General features: G+C 46.0%; 3 protein-coding genes across 7 annotated transcripts in view; 1 reads left to right on the top strand and 2 right to left on the bottom strand.

The window, feature by feature from the left end:
• Positions 1-7,846, bottom strand: part of LOC137793988 (sodium/potassium-transporting ATPase subunit alpha-1) — a 47,559-nt gene extending 39,713 nt beyond the window's left edge. Inside the window, exons 1-2 of one of the 5 annotated variants that reach the window (XM_068590495.1) lie at positions 7,492-7,846; positions 6,851-6,883 (exon numbers count right to left, since the gene is read on the bottom strand). Coding sequence is in view for 1 of the 5 variants with exons in the window: in XM_068590492.1 (XP_068446593.1) it covers positions 5-28 (24 nt within the window). In the remaining 4 variants the exon portion in view is untranslated. Of the gene's footprint in view, positions 1-4; positions 113-4,901; positions 4,977-6,850; positions 7,206-7,491 lie in introns of those variants that run through there. The other 4 variants (XM_068590494.1, XM_068590493.1, XM_068590498.1 and 1 more) reach the window with 4 other exon arrangements.
• Positions 909-6,731, top strand: obsl1a (obscurin like cytoskeletal adaptor 1a). The gene is made up of 15 exons (XM_068590500.1): positions 909-1,197; positions 1,298-1,573; positions 1,659-1,934; positions 2,027-2,302; positions 2,393-2,662; positions 2,761-3,027; positions 3,107-3,376; positions 3,471-3,737; positions 4,359-4,625; positions 4,717-4,829; positions 4,929-5,082; positions 5,195-5,356; positions 5,595-5,699; positions 5,800-6,066; positions 6,156-6,731. The coding sequence occupies exons 2-15, from the start codon at positions 1,549-1,551 to the stop codon at positions 6,431-6,433; spliced, it is 2,997 nt and encodes a 998-aa protein (XP_068446601.1). The 5' UTR covers positions 909-1,197; positions 1,298-1,548; the 3' UTR covers positions 6,434-6,731.
• A 382-nt stretch (positions 7,847-8,228) lies between the features above and the next one.
• Positions 8,229-17,605, bottom strand: LOC137793992 (carboxy-terminal domain RNA polymerase II polypeptide A small phosphatase 1-like). Its single transcript, XM_068590501.1, has 7 exons — positions 17,249-17,605; positions 12,704-12,852; positions 12,510-12,611; positions 11,785-11,841; positions 11,152-11,244; positions 10,770-10,955; positions 8,229-10,636 (listed from the first exon to the last, which is right to left on the bottom strand). The coding sequence occupies exons 1-7, from the start codon at positions 17,319-17,321 to the stop codon at positions 10,508-10,510; spliced, it is 789 nt and encodes a 262-aa protein (XP_068446602.1). The 5' UTR covers positions 17,322-17,605; the 3' UTR covers positions 8,229-10,507.
• Positions 17,606-17,642: the final 37 nt, after the last annotated feature.

The raw sequence follows: 17,642 nt of genomic DNA, 5'->3' as shown, positions 1-17,642 counted from the left end.
GTACCTTGTGTTCCAGCTGTTGATCCATCCCTCGCTCTCCCTAATTTTTCCAGGTCCCTCGGTGGAGTTCAGGCCCGTCCCAGAGGAGGAGCTCCATAAGAGCAGCATGGAGCTGGACCCCGTGGTTCTGCTCTGCCACGTCTCCACAGATGATGCCCAAGTCGTGTGGTAAGACGAGGAGGAGATAATTTATGATTTCTGATCACTTAAATCCATCTATACTTTGAGAGGCACTTTAAATGTCATTATTCTGTTTCTACATTATTATTTGAAACCCTGTGTGTAATTCAATGTGTTCCAGGTATAAGGACGGATGTGAAATCCAGCCCACTGACAACATCACTCTGCAGGCAGAGGGAAGCATGAGGAGGCTGATCATCCGCTCTGCAGAAACCTCTGATGCTGGCGGCTACACCTGCCAGGCAGGAAACAATAGCATGGAGTTCACCGTCAATGTCAGAGGTATAGAGGCCCGTCTCACTGCTGCCAAGTAATGTTTCAAGGCACATTGATTTTCTAGTCCAAAACATCTATCCTCTCACTTCCTCTCACTACAAACACAGAGCCTCCAGTGATGATTGTGGAACCTAAGGACGATATCGTGAAGGAGAGCTACATCTCAGAAGAGATCCACCTGCAGTGTGAGTTGTCTCGTACCAGAGGGAAGGTGCGGTGGTTCAAGGACGGCCAGGAGATAGAGGAAGACAACAACATTCAGCTGATAAGTGAGGGTCCTTACAGGAGGCTGACCATCCTCAGCGGCTCGGTGGAGGATAATGGAGAGTATGTCTGTGAGACGGATGGTGACTCTGTCTTTTTTCAGCTAAGTGTCAAGGGTAAGATTGAAATGTCCTTTTGTTTTTCTCTCACCTCTGATTACGTCATATATCTAACACAAATGTATTCATCCTCCTGCACCAGAGCCGCTGGTAAGATTTGTTTTCCCGAGTGAATCAGAGCTGGAACTGACTCATTTGGCCTCCGAGAGGTTGGAGCTCAGCTGTGAGATCTCTCAGGCGGACGCCCCGGTCCGGTGGTACAAAGACAGTCTGGAGGTAGAGGAAGGTCAGAACTTGATCCTGGAGGTGGATGGGCCCCGACGCCAGCTGGTTGTACCCATAACCACCGTGGACGACACAGGGGAGTATGTATGTGACACCGATGACGACTCTGTGGCTTTCCTGGTTACCATTTCAGGTAAGGAGAACTTTTGGGTAGATATAAGACTTTTTAATCATATTTTTATGGACTTTTATGGATTATTTCCTCTTTAATGACTTGATTCCCTTTCATTTAGAGCCATCAGTGACGCTTACTCGTCCGAAAAACACGCCAGATAAACTGGAGAGTTTTGCTGGCGAGCCGATCGTGCTGGAGATCGAGGTGTCCCGGTTAAGCGCTGAAGTCGTGTGGCGGCTGGATGGCAGAGAAGTAGAGGAGAGCAGTAACGTCACCATCACTGAGGATGGGCTCATCCATCGTCTGACCATCCACTGTCCCACCCCTGAGGATTCTGGGATATACACCTGCGACGCTGTCGATGACAAAATGGATTTCCAAGTTAAAGTTTCAGGTAATGAGGCAATGTCCGCTTTGGAGATGCTTCACGTCACAAAGACCGCCACGGTGTTATAACGTGATAATGTTATAATCATCAGAGCCTCCTGTGAAGATTCTGAGAAAGACAGAGATCAAGACACAGCTTAAATCCAGGATTTCTGATGACATTGTGCTGGAGTGCGAGCTCTCCAGGGCCAATGGCGTCACCAAATGGTTCAAGGACGACTGTCGCATCGAGGGTGATGAAAGGTTCTGCGAAGAGGAAGAAGGTGCTTTCCGCTCATTGGTCATCCTCAATGCTGAACTGGGAGACTCGGGAGAGTACTTCCTGGATGCCGGAGACGACAATGTCAGCTTCCGGGTTACGGTAGAAGGTAGAGTCACAGGAGTGAATTTTATTCATTAAATGATTTTGCTACAAAACTGTTCCTGAGATGAATCATCTCTTTCTTCCCATTTGCCTTAGAGCCTCCAGTGACAATTGTGGGCAACTCAGATGATCAGGATTACCAGGAGATGGTGGCAGGGGAAGACCTGATCCTGGCCTGTGAGGTGTCCCGCGAAAACGCCCCCGTCCAGTGGTACTGTAATGACAAGCTGCTGACCAGTGACCCCCGGACCTACATTGAGAGCTACGGCACGCTGAGGAAAATTATCATCTCAAATGTCCAGCCCTCAGATTCTGGGAAGTACGTGTGTGACGCTGTGGACGATAAGATGATCAGCGTTGTGAGGATTCAAGGTGAAGACTAACACCGATGTCTCCGGAGATATGATCATCAATATAATTACCTCATATTTATTTTTCTCCTGTTTCCCTTTTCCATCAAAGAGTCCGCAGTCACGTTTGTGAACAAGGAGCAAGACGTTGTCGTCACGGGTTATGAGGCGGAGGGCGTGACCTTGACGAGCTACGTGTCCAAGGAAAGCGCTCAGGTGCGTTGGCTGAAAGACTGGACGCCCGTTGAAGGCGAACGTACCCGAGCGCTCACGGAGGGCCACAAACGCACCCTAACCATCGAGCCTTTGAGGCGCTCCGACGCTGGGGAGTACACCTGCGATGTCGACACGGACCAGGTCCACTTCAGCTTGCTGGTGAAAGGTTAGAATTTCAGTTTCATCTTCTCATCTGATAAAAATATAAAACCTTTCAGTTTGCACTAAGAAGTAATATTCACTTTTTTCCCTTTCATGTCACAGAAATGAGGATCAAGTTCGTTCGGCCACTCCGAGACACGGTGGCCCACGCTGACGGCATGGTGACCCTTCGCTGTGAGGTGGGCAAGCCTAAAGCAGACGTCCAGTGGCTGAGGAACGGCGTGGAGTTGCTTCCGAGCAGGAGGTTCACAATCCGGGCGGACGGTGTTGAGCGAAGCTTGACCATTCACCGCTTAACCAGAGAAGATTCAGGGGAGTATGCCTGTGAGTCCAGAGATGACCGGACCGTGGCGGCGCTGAGAGTAGAGTGTAAGTATGCCCGTGCTCAGATTTGATGTCTTTTCTTCCGTGAGGTAGCAGGTTCATGAACCTCCTTGTGTCTCTTCAGTGCCTCGGGTGGTGGAGTTCCTCACAGAGCTCCACAACACCACTGTGCTTGAAGGCGAAGACGCCACCTTCAAGTGTGTGGTTTCCCCTGAGGATGTCCAGCTGCTCTGGCTCATGGATAATGAGGCCATCACCCTTGGCGATCGCTTCCAGGCAAACCACAACGGCCTGTGTCACACTTTGGTTATCAAGAAATGCCAGATGTTGGACTGTTCGAAGATTACAGCAGAGGCAGAGGGACAGATAAGCAAAGCCAGCCTTAAAGTTCAGGGTAAAGCCATTTAACGATAAAAAAGGATAAGTTGTATTACCAGAATTAACAGCAGTTCATCATAATATTTATTTCTGCCTCCCCTTATATTCAGAGGCTCAGGTCATGTTTACGAAGAAAATGGGGGCCGTCATGGGGGAAGAGTTTGGTGACGCCACCCTGGAGACAGAGATCAGCCTTGAGATGGGAGAGGTCCAGTGGATGAGGCAAGGCGTGGTCATCCAGCCCGGGCCACGACACACACTGGCCCAGAACGGCTGCAAACGCAGTCTGGTCATCCAAAACCTGAATCTGTCAGACCGGGGAACTTACCGCTGCGAGACTCTGCACGACCGGACGCAGGTCAAGCTCAATGTGGAACGTAAGTGGTCATAGGTGGGGTTTGAATGACATGTCGCCAGAGATGTTTTGACATGAATAGACCTTTTGCATGTTAGATAACAGGACCTATAGGTGGTTTATCAATTTGAAAAAGGTACCTCAAATGTGGGGACTTCTTCAAACATTACAATAAGCAGTAATAACTTTAGTTCAGGAGTCAGTCTGGCGTTCCACTTTGTCCGACACAGCTCAAGGTAACCAAAGGAGAGGACGAATCGTAGGTGCTTTTCCCTCTGTGTCAAAGTGTGAAAATGTACTAAGAATAGCAGCAGTGGAAAGGTTTTTGAAACCCAGCAATGCTGATATACAATAGTGTGCTGAATGGCACTGTGACGATGGAGCACCTGCAGGTGTTGTTTTTGTCATGTGATAAACTGAGCTGGGTCTATATTTGAAACACCTTTTGTTCTCCTTGAAACCCAGCGTTCTTTCGATGTACAGTGAAAGGGTTCGCGATGTCTTAAAGAAATGTGATTGTATTTAAAATGCTGATTCATATGATCTATTCTTCACATGCATTATTTGTAAATCTGATAGCATTCATAAGAAGAAGTGTACTGTATCTATAAAATAATCCTCATCCTCATATCCTCCCATCTAGCTCGTAAAATCGCCATCCGTCAAGGCCTAACGGACCAAGAAACCGTTGAACGAGAGACCGCCTCCTTTGAGGTGGAGCTCTCCCACACGGAAGTGGAGGGAATCTGGCAGAAGGACGGCATCCGGGTGAAACCGAACAACATGTGGCGGGTGAGCACCAACGGTCTCGTCCACAGCCTCACGCTGTCCAACCTCAGCCTGGAGGACACGGGCACCATCGTGTTCTCAGCTGAAGGGGTGCGCACATCTGCCAGGCTCACTGTCAAAGGTAAATATACACCCGTGAACTCCCTGAAGTGTTGGTAGTCTTTGATTTAGCCTAATTGATTTACCAGGTTGTTGATTTGTTGAACCCACAGAGACTCCGGTGTCCATCCTGAAGATGCTCAGCGACATCCGCGTGGAGGAGGAATTCCCAACCACTCTGGAGTGTGAATTCTCCAGACAAAACATCGATGTCAAATGGCTCAAGGTCTGTCTTGTCTTGACTGTGTTTTGACTCACTATAGAAAATGGCAGGATGTGACAGCGACATGTTTTATACCTCTGCTCCTTTGCTCCCATGAATCAGAACGGGACGGAGCTGAAGCCGGGGAACAACTGTCGGATCTACTCCATGGGCCGCAAGCGCTTCTGTCAGATCATGCAGTGCTGTCTGGCTGACTCTGGCACCTACACATGTGACACAGGGGAAATCAACACTTCCTGTTCACTGGAGGTTTATGGTGAGTATGCGAGTGTGTTGAGCTATTTTTTTTTATCTCCATCTCGAGGTTGCAAAGAAAAAGATGCGTGTTGTGTTTTTGCAAAATCAAAATCCCTTTTCTCACCTCCCAGAGCACAAGTTGGAGATATTGCACGGCTTGGAGGACCTTTACATTCAAGAGGACCAGAACGCTGTCTTCATGTGTGAGGTTTCTCTGGAGAATGTTCCTGGGGAGTGGTACAAAGACGGCCACAAGATCCGGCCCACGAGCACCATCAAGATCCGCACTGAAGGTCGGAAAAAGATTATTGATGGGACTGAATGAGTCTGTTCAGATGGAGAGGTTGACCTCTGGTGGCCATAGAACAAATAACAAGATCAGGGAAGGAGCAGAGAGCAAAGATATAGCGTGTATGATTAAAAATCAAAATATGAAAGAACGTAAAGTGTCTTATAAAGGTGTTTGACCACCTTGAGCCTCCGTAACAGCTTCAATTTAGATTCTACAAGTCTGTTGTTGTTCTCCTTCAGGGACCAAACACTTCCTGCTGATGTGTAACGTCAATGCTGAGGATGCTGGGGAAATACGCCTTGTAGCGCGGGATGTTGAATCCACAGCTTACTTAGAAGTAGAAGGCAAGTCCATTATTACCTCGAGCATGTCTACTTTTTTTCCCGAAGCTCACAGCTTGAAAATGTCCCGTGCGAAATCTTAAAACGTTTCCTTTAACTTCAGAACTTCCCGTTTCCATCGTGAAACCCCTGCGAGATCGAACAGCCCTGGAGAAACACCGCGTGATCCTGGAATGCACCGTCTCCACACCTCGCTCCAGCGCCGCCTGGTACAAGGGCAGCGAGGAGCTGGTCCCCTCAGATCGAGTGGAGATCCTGGCCGACGGATGCTCCCACAAACTGGTGATCCAGCAGGTGGCCGTGGAGGACGAGGGCACCTACAGCATCGAGGTCGGGGAGCACACGTGCAAAGCCAAACTGATGGTGGAAGGTACGTTGAGTTGGGAGCTAAGGACCTTTTAAGAAATGACTTCTCTCTTGTGTGTCTGACCACAATGACACTTTTCTCCCGCTGTGCAGCCCAAAGCCTCGTCATGGTCACAGAGCTGGAGGATGTGGAGGTAACTGAGCCCCAGCCTGCATCCTTCCAGTGCGAGGTGTCCGTCGCCATTAACAAGCCTCCCCTTTGGACTCTGAACGGGGACGCCCTTCAGCACGGCCCAGACGTCCGTCTGGAAGACCACGGGACGGTCCACAAACTTACCCTGAAACGCACCAGTGTGGACATGAGCGGGATGGTGAAGTTCACCATGGGCAAGGCCAAGAGCAGTGCCACGCTCAGTGTGACGGGAACTTAAGAGGGAAAGACAGAAAAGCAAGTGACTCTGAGACAGAAGAAAGAAACTGACTGAAAATAGGAATTCCCCATGTCATCAAAACCTCCATGTGTCCTGTTTGGACAACCAGCATCTCTCTATTCTTAATATATATATTAAATTGAGGGAATCCAGTGACAATGTGTTACTTCAGTCAAGTTAGTCCTTTTTTTTTTTACTGTGTAGTCTATATTTATTTGCTTGATAACAATTTCTAATTGACTTTACATTCTTGTATTCTGATGAAAATTCACCCAAATAAAACAGTTGTATAAATAAATGGCGTCAAATACATGTCATTTATGTTTTTTGAATAAAGACACAAGCAATTTTGTTATATCTATATACCAATGTTAAATAAACTGTTATAGTGTAACGTAAGAAATTGGATGAATTTACCTGGTAAAGCCCTCCAAATGCTCCGCTTGCCTCCTAAAGCCCGAGATATAAAAAAAAAGCACACACAAAAGGTGTATTTTGATGGAAAAGTGCTGTTGTTAACTGTAGGATGGAGAGCGGAGTGGCTAAGTTTTTTAGGTTAGCTAGGAATGTTAGGAAGCTGCTAAACTGGCTTAACGTCACCTCAACAAAATGCGTTTTAAACAAATTCAACACAAATGAAAAAAAACATTAAGGTGTTATAGCCTGTTTTAAATAGTTTTATAATGTTACACTAGTTGTAAATAATTTACAACTAGTTTTATAAAACGGTAGTCACGTTAAGCTAATTTACCGAGTTGAATGACCGACACTTCCGGTACGATTATTTCAGAAATAAGAGCATCACGTTGTTCTACAATATTCTCCTTTTGACTATTAGTAAAATATGGATACATTAACACAGAAGGGCTCAAATGCAGACATTATAATCTGTTCTTCATCTGCTGCTGCTTCTAGTGGCATAACAAAGAAAGTGTGAATACTATGTTTTTTGAATAAAGACACAAGCAATTGTGTTATATCTATATACCAATGTTAAAAAAAACTTGATATTTTGGCATAATTGCTATGATGTAACGTAAGAAATTGGATGAATTTACCTGGTATAGCCCTCCAAATGCTCCGCTTGCCTCCTAACGCCCTTTCACCCGTGATATACAAAAAAAGCTCACACAAAAAGTGTATTTTGATGGAAAAGTGCTGTTGCTAACTGTAGTATGAAGAGCGGAGTGGCTAAGTTTTTTAGGTTAGCTAGGAATGTTAGGAAGCTGCTAAACTGGCTTAACTCAACAAAATGCGTTTTTAAACAAATTCCACACAAATGAAAAAAAACATTAAGTTGTTATAGCCTATTTTAAATAGTTTTATAATGTTACACTAGTTGTAAATAATTTACAAGTAGTGTTATAAAACGATAGTCACGGTAAGCTAATTTACCGAGCTGAATGACCGACACTTCCGGTACGATTATTTAAAAAATAAGAGCCTCACGTTGTTCTACAATATTCTCCTTTTGACTATTAGTAAAATATGGATACATTAACACAGAAGGGCTCAAATGCAGACATTATAATCTGTTCTTCATCTGCTGCTGCTTCTAGTGGCATAACAAAGAAAGTGTGAATACTGACCCAAGGAAAAGGACAGTAAATCTGCTGAAGATGAACATTATTTTTCTCCCTTATTGAAATTGGTATTATTGCTCCACAAACACAAATCTGAATCCATCCATGTTTTATATTGATTCATTGACGTTCAGGAATAGTGTGCTCCACTATTGCATCATTAACAAATGAACAGGGGTTTTCTATTTTAACAACACACATATTTGCACCACAAGAGGATTTACCAAACTTTCACAGACGCTTCTTTCTTTGTTTGATTCCTTTTGAGAAGTATGGCTCAACATAAACAGCACCTCGACCGTCTTTCATTTAGAATTTATGGGGGGGGGGGGGAATTGCATTATTACATACAGTCCATATATAATTTGGTATGATAAAACAACAGGTCAAACATTAGGTTACATCTATTTAATCATGAGTACAGTAACATGAATATTCCATATATTAATGAACATTTGTTTGCTTTTTTTACTGTGCAAAACAAAATATACATATCTACTGAATGTGTAAGAAGTACAGTATCAGTGAATGGGCCCCGTACTGACAACACTTTATCCGTAATCAAATGACTTAACATTCCTATAAATACTCCTGCTTGCCAATGAATTCCTTAAAAAACGACAGTCATCGGCACTGGACCGAAAATGATGATGGCTTATGAAACACACCTATCAAAATAACGACCCTGTTATGTGTCTACAACAGTAAGATACGAACCTTTTAGTCATTTGCTGGCGCTTCTGATCCATATATTGCCTATAAATATATGAGGTAAACCACCAGGTCTTGCATGAACACAAAAAAAAACTAACTGTAGTTATTGTATCTGGGCACAGAACACGACAAGAAAACACTCATTTAGAAAAGAAATTGGCTAATTTGATTGAAACGAATTTGTTAAACATAGAAAAATAATGCAATAGCTGGATTTAATTGTCATCCCTGACTCATCACAAGCCTCTTCGGGCTCTTAGTCGAATCCACGGCGTTATTCTTCAGTCACACGGTATTGTCAACGCATGTGAGAGAGGGAACAAGAGGCCCGCTGCATCACCAACAATACGTTTTTAAAAGGGGAATCCCACCCTCGAGTCACCTTTTTCTTTTGACTTCTGCTGTTTTCCTACAATCCCAATTTTCTTGGCACCTTCGAAATAACAAAACCAATTTCAGTAGCAGTGTTTGAGGGCGGGGTTCTCTTTTAAATCTCACTTTTTGTTGTTGTCTACTCCCCGACACACAACCTTACACATCCCGAGTCCTCATGGCGGCCCTCCCTCCTCTTCCTCCTCTTCCTTCGACACACATTTCAATACAAAGTCCTGAAATGGTTTCCAGCCTATGTGTACCGCTTAGGGGAAGAAGAAAAAAAGAAAACAAGAATGAAAACGTTGTACTCTGAAGCTTATGAGACCCAAACTGACAAACCCAGCTTTAACCTTTTCATGCGTCACACAACTTTCTCCTACCATTTAAATGCAGTCTGTGAAAAATTCAAGTTTGTGTGAGTGTGTGTGTGTGTGACCACGTCCGATACACATAGCGGCTGATGGTTTCATGTTCATTTTAGTGTCTCGCTTGGCTTGTTTAAAAAAGGGCTCATTGTTTTTGGTTTGTACCAATTTCTGCTGAAAAAAATACACTTTTTGAAGTACATACGAACAGTCCCAAATAAAGATCCACATTTATGATCTAATGCTGTAAGCGCCGTTAAGTTTCCAAATTGTGCTAAAATCATTTTCCCCCCTTATGAAAGGGAGGACTGTACTTGTAAAGTGACAACCAATCATTTTGTTATTAGGGAATTTAACAACTTCTGTTCACTTTTTTTTTTCCTTTTCTTTTTTATCGGTTTAATCCGTAACACTGTCGCCATTATTTAAACTGAACTGATCACGCTCTAAAGAACTCTAAAATGACTCCCGGAGGCTCACAAGCTTTTTTTTTTTTTTTCTGCAGACAAACAGAGTGATAATTGACTAAATTAGGTCGTGTGGCAAAGTTATCGTTGAAAAGACATCTCCAGTACGCGTACAACCGTCGAAGTTCATTTTGCACGTAAATCTTTCCAGGATTTCGGTTCCACTTGCTTATCAAAACCTGCCTCTTGTGCAGAATCGGACCGGTGAATCCACGAGAAGTCCAGTACCCAGTCCGACTTCTTCTGCGAGCTCGGCGACGCCTCATCCGTCCATCCTTTCGTCCCGCGTGGAGCCGATGTGGGGAAAGCTACAAATGTCTGGGAGTTTCCCGTCCGGCGGTGGCGAGGCCGTTTTGAAGTCGCTGAAGACTCCCAAATAGGACGTTGGCTGTTGAGACCGGGAAGGTGGAGGCTCTGTGAAGCAGTCTGGTGGGGCGGAGAGAGCTGGAGGCGGGTGGCCTCGCTGGTGTGGGTGAATCCGGTTTGTTTGTTTTTCTTTGTACGCCGTTTTTGTTCCAGAGCTGAGATGAGAAGTCGAAGAAGAAGAAGAGAAAAAAAAAAAAAACGGCGTTAGCTCGCGGCCCCTTGGTGCTTGAGCACCGTGTAGACGTTATCCACTTTGCTCAGCCTCTCGAAGAAGGGGATGAGGTCCAGCAGCTCGGTGTCGGACATGTCGTCGAACCACGAGGCCACGGGCACCTGGAAGGAGACGCAAAATCATGAGCGACCAACACCAACGCCGCGGTTTATTTTTAGCGAACGAGTCCACGACTCTCTGTCCCGCCCAAAAGGCGCGGCCGACCGCGACTCGGGCCCGTCGCGTGCGACTCACCGCGTTGTCGGGGTGGAAGATGTAGGAGGCGGGGGAGTTGTCCACGATGATGACCTTGTTCAGGTCGCGGCCCAGCCGGCTCAGGTCCTTGACGTAGTTTCCTCGGTAGAAGACGCAGGACTCGCGGAACAGGCGGGAGCGGAAGGCGCCCCACTTGTCCAGGAGGTCGGAGACGGGGTCCGCGTACTGCGAAAAGGGAGACGCGGGCATGCGTTTCAATGGGCCGCGACCACATTACTTCACAAAATGAACGAAAAAAGGGAAGTCAGCGGACGAGAGGCTCGGTTGCGTGACGCCTTGCAGGGTTTCCCCTTTTTTGCTCTACTGCGACCGTAATGTGAATAATAAAAACACACACGAGAAGAAGATTCGGCTCTCTGACCTTGGCTAAACTGGCGGTGAACAGGACGCACTCGAACAGCTCTCCCATTCTCTTCAGGAACTCGTCGACGTGGGGCCGCTTCAGGACGTACACCTGGGAACACGCAGGGAATTTAAAAGCAACGCTTACGTTCGAGGAATAAAACATGTTTCTACAAACCGTATCGCTGCCGGAGAAACTACGACGCTTTGACATTATCTTTTGCAAACGATGCCTGAACAATTCAGGATTTGACATGTGGGGGCAGGAGGAGGGGTGGGGGGGTCAAAGAAGCTACGTGCATTATTCAACACATTTCAATGTCAGGCATTCAGGACTTGCTGAATCAAGGAAACACACTGGTATAGATCACAGACAGACAGGCATTTGGCTGCAAAAGTGAAACCCCGGGACTTGTTTCCTTGAAGTTCCTCCAGCGTTCCTCCTTCTGCGGCGGCGGCGGATGAGGGTAGCGTTCCTGAACCAAGTCATCCGGAATAGGCTGTGCTTGTCTGAACAAACCTATCCTGGATTACTTGAATCAGGCCCAGACCCACGGTGTGTCAAATCCCTTTAACGCGGACGGCAGCGACTGCGCTCGGCAATTTGAACCCCAAAGTGACAGTGCGAGTGGGAGCGCGGTGCCAACGTTACCTGGTGTACTGTTCCATCTATTTCCACGGGAATGATGAAGTCTGCATTGTTCACAGGCTGTTGGGAGTGACAGGGGAAACATATAGACGTCAACATGAGCAAGATCCAAATCCCCGAATCAGGACGAAGACAGTTTACGAGCAGGAGAGGAGACAAATCACGGCCTCTTACAGTGTAAAATATGTGGTATCATTGCAGGACACATGCAGCTCGAGACAGTGTGTGTGTGTGTGTGTGTACATGGAGGATGACGGATATGTCACCTGTCACCGTCAAGTTTATTTCGTATCTAACATACCGATCTAATGATGTAATGCGATCACAGGCGACGGCTTTGGGGTTGTCACGATCCCAAAATTATGACTTTGATACAATACCTGCCATAAATATCGTGATACTTACGGAACGGTACCAGAATTTGATACGATACCACAAATATGAAACAATACTAGTGTATTTATCTATAATAGTAATAAATAAAACATCTCTGTGGTTCCATTTTGACACCAGCTTTTTTGAACACCTAACAAATGGCATCAATATTAGCATTAGCCTACAGCAAGATAGTAATGAAAACGACATGAAGCCATCGTAGCAGTGATTGTACACGGCTATGTCGGCCTGCTGTCCGTATCTGACCAGATGACCACACAGTTCTTTTAATAAGCATGAGCAATTGTGTTGGAGCCTGAAAGGGAGTTGATGTACCGCGCAACATCACACACCTTGAAGGAGCTGTGCACCAACGTCTCATCCAGATCTATGACCACGCAGATCTTCCCCGAGTCTTTGGACTTCACCGGCGGCAGCAGCGGCTTCACCTGGATCTAAAGCAGAGGGGAAATCACATTTGACATCATTTTTCCTGTTGAACACAGGTGGTTTTGTTCTCGTTCTCCACTGCAGACAGATAACACACCTTGGAGACGGTGCCGTTCTCCTCCACCAGCAGGGGGGCGTTGTTGTTGACGGGTTGGGGTTGGGGCTGGTCTCGACACAGGCAGCAGAAGAGGCTGGAGAAGAGGCCTCTGCTCCTGGGCTTCTTGGAGGAGAGAGAGGGCGAGGAGCCTGCAGAGGAGGAGGAGGAGGAGGAGGAGGAGGAAGAGGAGGAGGTCAACAAGCTGCAGTCTCTTTGGGAGCATCCTTTCTATTCTTTGGTTCTGGCTTGTTCTTCACGTTCAATGTTTTATACAAGACAAAGAAGCAGCCCATCCTCTGATTTGAGAAGCTAAAACTAAATGAATTAGTGTCAACTTATAGATTAAACAAGATATTGTTCATACACAAATGGGTGTACAGATAATCCTGTTCGGTGTTGTCGTTAAAATACCTTCACAATCTGCAGCAAACCCTTAAAACAACGACACCAACCCTGCCATGAGCAGCTGTGAGTCTTTAAAAAAAAAAAGAAAAAGACAAAATATGTCGTTATAACTGCAGTTCAGGGATAATAACTCCCACACTGAGGACTCCATCTTGTCAGTGAATGTATGACAACAGTACAAAGTACATGCAGCAGCTTTCCTCACACTTCAGTCATGTGCACAAACCCTCCTGGAGACACGCGTCCCTGCCAAGAGCGCTTGCGTAACGCTCTGCTGTCAGCAGCAAACAGCAACAACCGTCGCAGCAGTTTAACAGGATTATACAGGCGTCATATGCACATCATGAGGACGGCGTATTCATAAACACTGATGACCAACTTCTGCACAATGCACGTAGCACGACATGTACGATATCTTTTGATTCCTTAGCTGTCAATGCAGATGTGGCTTTTTAAAGTGAACCCTTTTATGACACGACGATGCACATTGTACACAACGGGAAAATAAAAAAAAAACATCTGCAAAATGTTTTCCTCGTTGACTTATTGTTTAGTATTTAGTCGTCAATTTGAAACGTGCAGTGAATCAAAAGATGTTTTCAAGGAGGAAAGTGAGATAATTGGTTGTCTTTAATTGGATTATTTTCTTTTTTTAATGTACTTTTTGTGGCAAAGAGCAGTTTTTTTTTGGTTCACTCACGATGTCGTCATCTTTGAAAAGGTGAGCGGGATCACCTGGCGGACCGTGATGTCACGTGGAGGCGGGGTCTGGGACTTTAGGTTTTACTTTGTTCACTTGTTTGACCAGAGGCTCTTCAGGGATTCCCCCTGAAGTTTGTCAATGAGCCGAACTCCGATTGGTCCGTTTCCGCGTCCCCTGAATCTCTCGTCAACCCTCGCGCTACACTTTGTTTGGGCCTCTTTATGCTCCGTACTCCCTCTCTCTTGTGTGTCCGGACGTGACCGTGCTACCAACACACAAACCTCTGTTGTGCGTCTCCCTCGCCTCTTTCATTCGCTCCTCCGCCGCTTGTGGATTCAAACTCCGTCTGACCCCTGGGCGGCCTCTGTCGGAGCTCGGGCCAAAACAGGAAGAGGAAACAGACGGGTATCAGCGGAGGAAGCGACCTGCCATCGGGTTTTAGTGGAGCGGGAACGGGCTTGTGACACTATTCATCTGCTTTCAGGGTGTTAATCGGCAACTCATTCAACCTCATGGATGGCTGCGATCAATTCATTTGTGGCCTACTTCTCCAGACACCAACAAAAATAAATCACTCAAACAATAGAGGTTTGTAAACTTGTCACATCTTGGTGATGAAATGAACCTTCTTCGGTCCCTTACGTCCTCATCCATTTGTGCTCCATACTGCCTTCTTTCCTCTTTCCTCGTTCCTCGTGCCCTCGCTCCCTCCCTTGCGGCCGTATAATTTCCGGCGTTCACTCCCTTCTCCTTGTTTGTTCCCTCAAGTCTCCGCTAGCTTCAATATTCATGTTTTTCACACACTTCTTGACCAGAATAGAAATGAATAACTGGGTGCCGGCCACACAAAAAGGGGCTTCGTGGCGACGGCTGCGTTTCAGGCCTCGTCCAACTCATTTCACTCTGAAAAAACAGGCCATTGAAACAATTACCATTTTTTATTATGAGAGCCTTTTCAAATAGTACGATCGCACGTTTCCAGAGGCGCCTCCTTTCCAAAAGTTCACTTTGACCGGTTATTAAGTCTTAAAAAATAATCTGTACCTCTCAAACATTCTCGGTTCTATTTCAAATTTCCTCTTCTTTTTTTTTGGGGGGGGGCACATTTGTTTTGAGGTTCATAACTCTTACGCCGCAGCCAAACCACGTTGTGTGACACTCAACGGTGCAATGTGCGTCGTACGGTGAGAAACACGGCAGCACCCATCTCCAGTTCTCAAGCTGCCGTGTTCTCCTTCTCCTCACGTGCAAACGCGACGGAGACATAATTAGCATGTATATTGTTTAAGAAGTAGCAGCTCATTTTGCACTATTTTAAGTTGTGGTTTTTAACACATCTGGCTTCAAACCCAGATGAAACAACCGTCTGATGTATATTTGTGGGTGAAGTCTGTGACATCTGCTTCATTTCAAGCCGCTTTTCATTTTCACTCCTTCTATATATTAACACTTAATTACGTGAGGCAGGAAAACGCATGAGATGAAGTCCAATTTGTCGTATGCTAGAATACCAGAAGATTCAATGCGTGCGCTCAAATCCTAATTCCTAAAACAGAGACGCTCACATCCTTAATAAACAGTGAGAGCTGAGCTTCAGTCACATTGTGACCTCTAACTCAGCTGCCGCTATTTGCGTCAAGAAATCAACTTATTCTTCTGCGTCGAAGACTTTCACGTCGTCATAAAACTTTCAAAATGAATAATAAAAAGTGTGCGGGGAGAAGGAGCGGCTCCGTGCAGACCGACGGACCGCGATACCTCACAAGATGCTGACACCCGCCCGCTCGAGTGACACCCTGATGAGCGAGCGTGCACCAGCAGGGGCTGAGGCCTGCCGAGCGGAGCCCACACTGTTATTAGTGGTGGATGAGGAATTGACCTGACAGCAGCCCTTTTTAGAGGCGAGCGGGAAATGACAGCCACGCCAGCCGGTGATTGTGCGCCTATACTATGCAGTTCATGATGACCTAATGAATACAGATGTCATGATCTATATCTGTGCCTGTGTTTCCCGCCGGAGTGACAACAGTGACCGTCACAAGCTCGGGATGACGACGACTTTTCTGCCCTTTGACACAGTTTCTGGGCGCTCTCAAAAAGGGATTATGAAGAAATTGTTGGATTTCGACACTGCTTGTTTATACAAAACAAAATGCAGTCAGAGCGGCCATAATCAGCCGCAGTGATCTCAAATGACTGTGAATCAACACCTCGTGAAGTTGAGAAACATTCAAAAGCGAGCTATTCATTTGTGGACTTATTTTAAACATCTGTAGGCCTATATTTGACTTAAATTTGGACTTTTGGGCCTATTTATGACCCTGAAAAGCTTTTAAACCCTGCAGAGAACCCCAGCAGCGGGCTCTGTTTTGTGGAGAGTCTCTAAAATACAGAGAAACCAAAACTAAAAGAGCTCTTATGACTTGATGAAGCTCACCAGCTTTGGTTATCATGTCCGAATAGCTGGAGGCGGGACAAAGTAAACATGCTGTTTGGCACAGTGAGGGGACAGGGTTAGGTGAAAGACGAGGCTTGACACTTCAGCCACTCGTCATCCATCTCCCATATGTTTTTTTGTGTGTGTGTGGAAGCAAATGATACGCTTTTTAACTCCAAGAGTTGCTGCCTGACACAACGCAGGCTGGAAGTGACACCTGGCGTTGGCCTCCACGAGACCCAGTGGCAGCAGCTTCTCGGGGGAGGATGACTGACAGGTCACCAGATTGTTCAGTAACCTGCATTTACCCTCCAGATAGTCTCATCGATCTGTGCACAGGGGATGTCCAGAAGTGCAAGCGGGCTGATGAGCGGCCGTGTGAAACTGTGATTTCCGAAATGAAGCGTAGAACTTCTTCTTTATTTTAATATCAGTTCAGTGCTTCATTGAATGAAATGACAATTTCACGGGCCGGTCACTGAGTTGGGAAACAGAGGGGCCCTGTGATAAAGTAAACAGCACAAGGAGCCATGGCAGCGAGATAGAAGAGACTCGAGGTCACACAAAAACACACAGGAGGGGAAAGTAGAAGTTGATCATCATCCTGATGACAGTATTTAACATATCCATGTGCATACTTGTATGAGGCTGTAAAATGCACGACTATAATACACTAATATGATTTAAAGTGGGTTTGAGTCGACTAAAAGTAAGTATTATGGCTCTCTTGATACGTCATTTCCTTCATTTCCATCACAGGCCGAAGGGCCGCAGCCATAATCTATGCACAAGTGAGAGACCGGGACGGCTTCAGTGGTTTCCTACTTTCCCCCAGAGACTGATATTCACTAGTGTGCACAAGTTGTCGCAGCAAAGCAGATTAACGTGCTGGTTCCGAGTCGGCGGGACTAGTGAACTTAGACTCACGGAGCTCTGCAGAACTTCTTTCTTTTTTTTTTTTCAAGTGTGTATTATTTTTCTCAATAAAAAAGACACTTACCCCTCTCTCCCGCGGCTTTACTCCCCTCCTCATCCCGGCTGACTTGGGTGATTATTGAGGACGGGTTGTCCATCACATGCAGGTCTGGTCCGGAGTGGAAAATCTCACGTTTTTAAAGTTACAGACAGTTCGCTGACTCGGTGCATTAAAAAAAAACAAAAAAAAACTTTAACGTGGAGACAAACGAAGCCGCAGCGCTCCGGAAAACATCGCAACAAAGTCGCCTACAGCTCGGCCATTCCGCCGCGGAGGCTGCTTTTCCGCTACAAGTTTCAAGTCCTGGAAACTTCCAAAAACAACAACAACAACAAAACTCTTAGCCCGGGAGATAGCAACTTTGATTCAATATGGTGCTCAACTCCTACTCGCAATTTCAAGATACAAACACGGAGGT

The sequence above is a fragment of the Clinocottus analis genome, unplaced genomic scaffold (genome assembly GCF_023055335.1).
Source record: "Clinocottus analis isolate CAN_PGR_092001 unplaced genomic scaffold, fCliAna1.0.p SCAF_24, whole genome shotgun sequence".
Lineage (NCBI taxonomy): Eukaryota > Metazoa > Chordata > Actinopteri > Perciformes > Cottidae > Clinocottus > Clinocottus analis.
This window is presented reverse-complemented; position numbering and strand designations above follow the sequence as displayed.